The sequence below is a fragment of the Oncorhynchus gorbuscha genome, linkage group LG16 (genome assembly GCF_021184085.1).
Source record: "Oncorhynchus gorbuscha isolate QuinsamMale2020 ecotype Even-year linkage group LG16, OgorEven_v1.0, whole genome shotgun sequence".
Classification (NCBI taxonomy): domain Eukaryota; kingdom Metazoa; phylum Chordata; class Actinopteri; order Salmoniformes; family Salmonidae; genus Oncorhynchus; species Oncorhynchus gorbuscha.
The window spans coordinates 93,367,716-93,370,215 of NC_060188.1; the positions used below are offsets into that span (position 1 = coordinate 93,367,716).

The following is a 2,500-nucleotide window of genomic DNA, read 5'->3' on the forward strand; positions in this document are numbered from 1 at the left end:
ATGGTTGGATGCCTATCCTGTCTGATGCCATGCATGGTTGCCTTTAGTTTGAAGATGTAATCCGGAAGCAGGTCTTTTTTTCCCCCCCATCTCCTTAGCTATCATACACAAATTCCACTGATTTCAAAACTCGGTCCTCCAGAAAGTGGAGAGCGTACACGTAACGTTAGCTAGCGAGCCAACCAGTTAACGCTAGCGAGCCAACCAGTTAACGCTAGCGAGCCAACCAGTTAACGCTAGCGAGCCATCCAGTTAACGCTAGCGAGCCAACCAGTTAACGCTAGCGAGTCAACCAGTTAACGCTAGCGAGTCAACCAGTTAATGTTAGCGAGCCAACCAGTTAACGCTAGCGAGCCAACCAGTTAACGCTAGCGAGTCAACCAGTTAACGCTAGCGAGTCAACCAGTTAATGTTAGCGAGCTAACACTACACTTTAACTTGACATTAGGTTTATGCAGTTTCACTACGTGATACATTTATTTTTTTAAAGCCGCGTTCAACACCATTACCTAAACATACTGACCAGCTCCAACAGACAGACACATACAACATGGCAGACCAATCCAAACTCATCTTTCGGCATGTCCAGCCCACTCATTAGTGGTTAGAGCGTTGGACTAGTAACCGGAAGGTTGCAAGTTCAAACCCCCGAGCTGACAAGGTACAAATCTGTCGTTCTGCCCCTGAACAGGCAGTTAAACCCACTGTTTCGAGGCCGTCATTGAAAATAAGAATTAGTTCTTAACTGACTTGCCTGGTTAAATAAAGGTTAAATAAATATAAATAAAAATGATCTCAGCCAATCATGGCTAGCCCACTCATTATCTCAGCCAATCATGGCTAGCCCACTCATTATCTCAGCCAATCATGGCTAGCCCACTCATTATCTCAGCCAATCATGGCTAGCCCACTCATTATCTCAGCCAATCACGGCTAGCCCACTCATTATCTCAGCCAATCATGGCTAGCCCACTCATTATCTCAGCCAATCATGGCTAGCCCACTCATTATCTCAGCCAATCATGGCTAGCCCACTCATTATCTCAGCCAATCATGGCTAGCGGGAAGGTTGCCAACTTTTTCTGTGGCTAAACCAACTAGGCTCCTAATTTAACAATTTTATTCGTATTTACATGAAAGTTCACATGTTCGAGAAGGCATTTCTGCCCCCCCCCCCAATAAACACATTTAAATAAATAAATAATAACCACATAGCATGTGTTACGTTCAGACAGCTGTGAAGTCGTGACCTGCGACATACGCCTAGTTTCCTGAATTAGGTCACATATTTGGTTTGCTTCAAAGAAGCCGACCTACGTAGCCCGATGCAGGGATGGCTTCCAGATTAACTATGGAAAGATAGGTGTCAGCAGGTGTGTGTTTAAATATATATATATGCTGTATATATCAATTCAATTTCAATTTCTCTCTCACTCTCTCTCTATCTCTCTCTATATATATAAAATCCCCCTCTATATACAGTATATATATATATATAAGAGAGAGAGAGAGAGAGAGAGAGAGAGAGAGAGATATTAATATATAGAGAGATAGAGTGATATATATATTTTAATATATGTATATATAGAGAGAGAGAGATGTACAGAGAGAGAGAGAGAGGATATAGTGTGTGTGAGTGTGTGAGTGCACGAAAAGAGAGAGAGAGCGTGTGAGAGAGGAAGGAGGAAGGGAGGGGGGAGGGCCACGTGAAGAGGAAGAGTCAATCCCCCCTCCCCTCTCTCCTCCCTCTCTCCTCTCCTCCCCTCCCATATCCCAACGTCAGAAATGGTTTCTCCCTGCTTTGTATACCCACCATGCTTGGCCTGGCCATATGGGAAAATGACACTGAAGGAATTGTTGTGAGAGAGAGAGAGAGAGAGAAAAAGAAAGGAAAAAAGGAGAGACAAGCGAGTAAAAAGTGAAAGTTGTTAAAGATTGTTAGTGAAGAGTGGGGCAGAAGGACTAATACAACCATGTATTGTGCGTACACCATCCCAGGAGTGACTGGAGGATCCTTAATGTACTACTACAATGGAAAAGCCGTAAGTCTCCCTCTGTGTTCAACTGTAGACTGTCTATATTCTATTCTACTTCTAGGGGACATTTTTTTTTTATCAGACTCTCTTTTAAGGGATAAGACAAACAACAACAACAAAAACTCCTCACGTAATTTATCGTTGTTATTTTTAATGCTGGTCACGGTTTGTCTTGTTTGTTTTATCTGCTTAGAGAGAAACGTAGGGACGACACCGAGACTAGTATGTTTTCCACATGTGCTGGAGAGAGAGGGACTCGGATGTTTTAAACAAGCACTATCTCAACAACCAGCGTGTTGTTAACCCACGCTGGTCAGTCTAGTATATTAAACCTCTATATCTACATAGTGTTAACGCTGGTCAGTCTAGTATATTATACCTCTATATCTACGTGTTGTTAACCCACGCTGGTCAGTCTAGTATATTAAACCTCTATATCTACGTGTTGTTAATGCTGGTCAGTC

At 42.8% G+C, this 2,500-nt stretch overlaps 1 protein-coding gene across 15 annotated transcripts in view; it reads left to right on the forward strand.

The window, feature by feature from the left end:
* LOC123999436 (transcription factor 4-like) overlaps positions 1-2,500 on the forward strand; it is a 474,953-nt gene that overhangs the window by 345,456 nt on the left and 126,997 nt on the right. For 2 of the 15 annotated variants that reach the window (XM_046305243.1, XM_046305244.1), the window contains exon 1: positions 1,776-2,042. The exons of 11 other annotated variants lie outside the window; for them this stretch is intronic. In XM_046305243.1, the coding sequence (XP_046161199.1) occupies positions 1,974-2,042 (69 nt within the window). In that variant the 5' untranslated portion in view covers positions 1,776-1,973. Of the gene's footprint in view, positions 1-1,774; positions 2,043-2,500 lie in introns of those variants that run through there. 2 more of the 15 variants (XM_046305245.1, XM_046305246.1) reach the window with 2 other exon arrangements.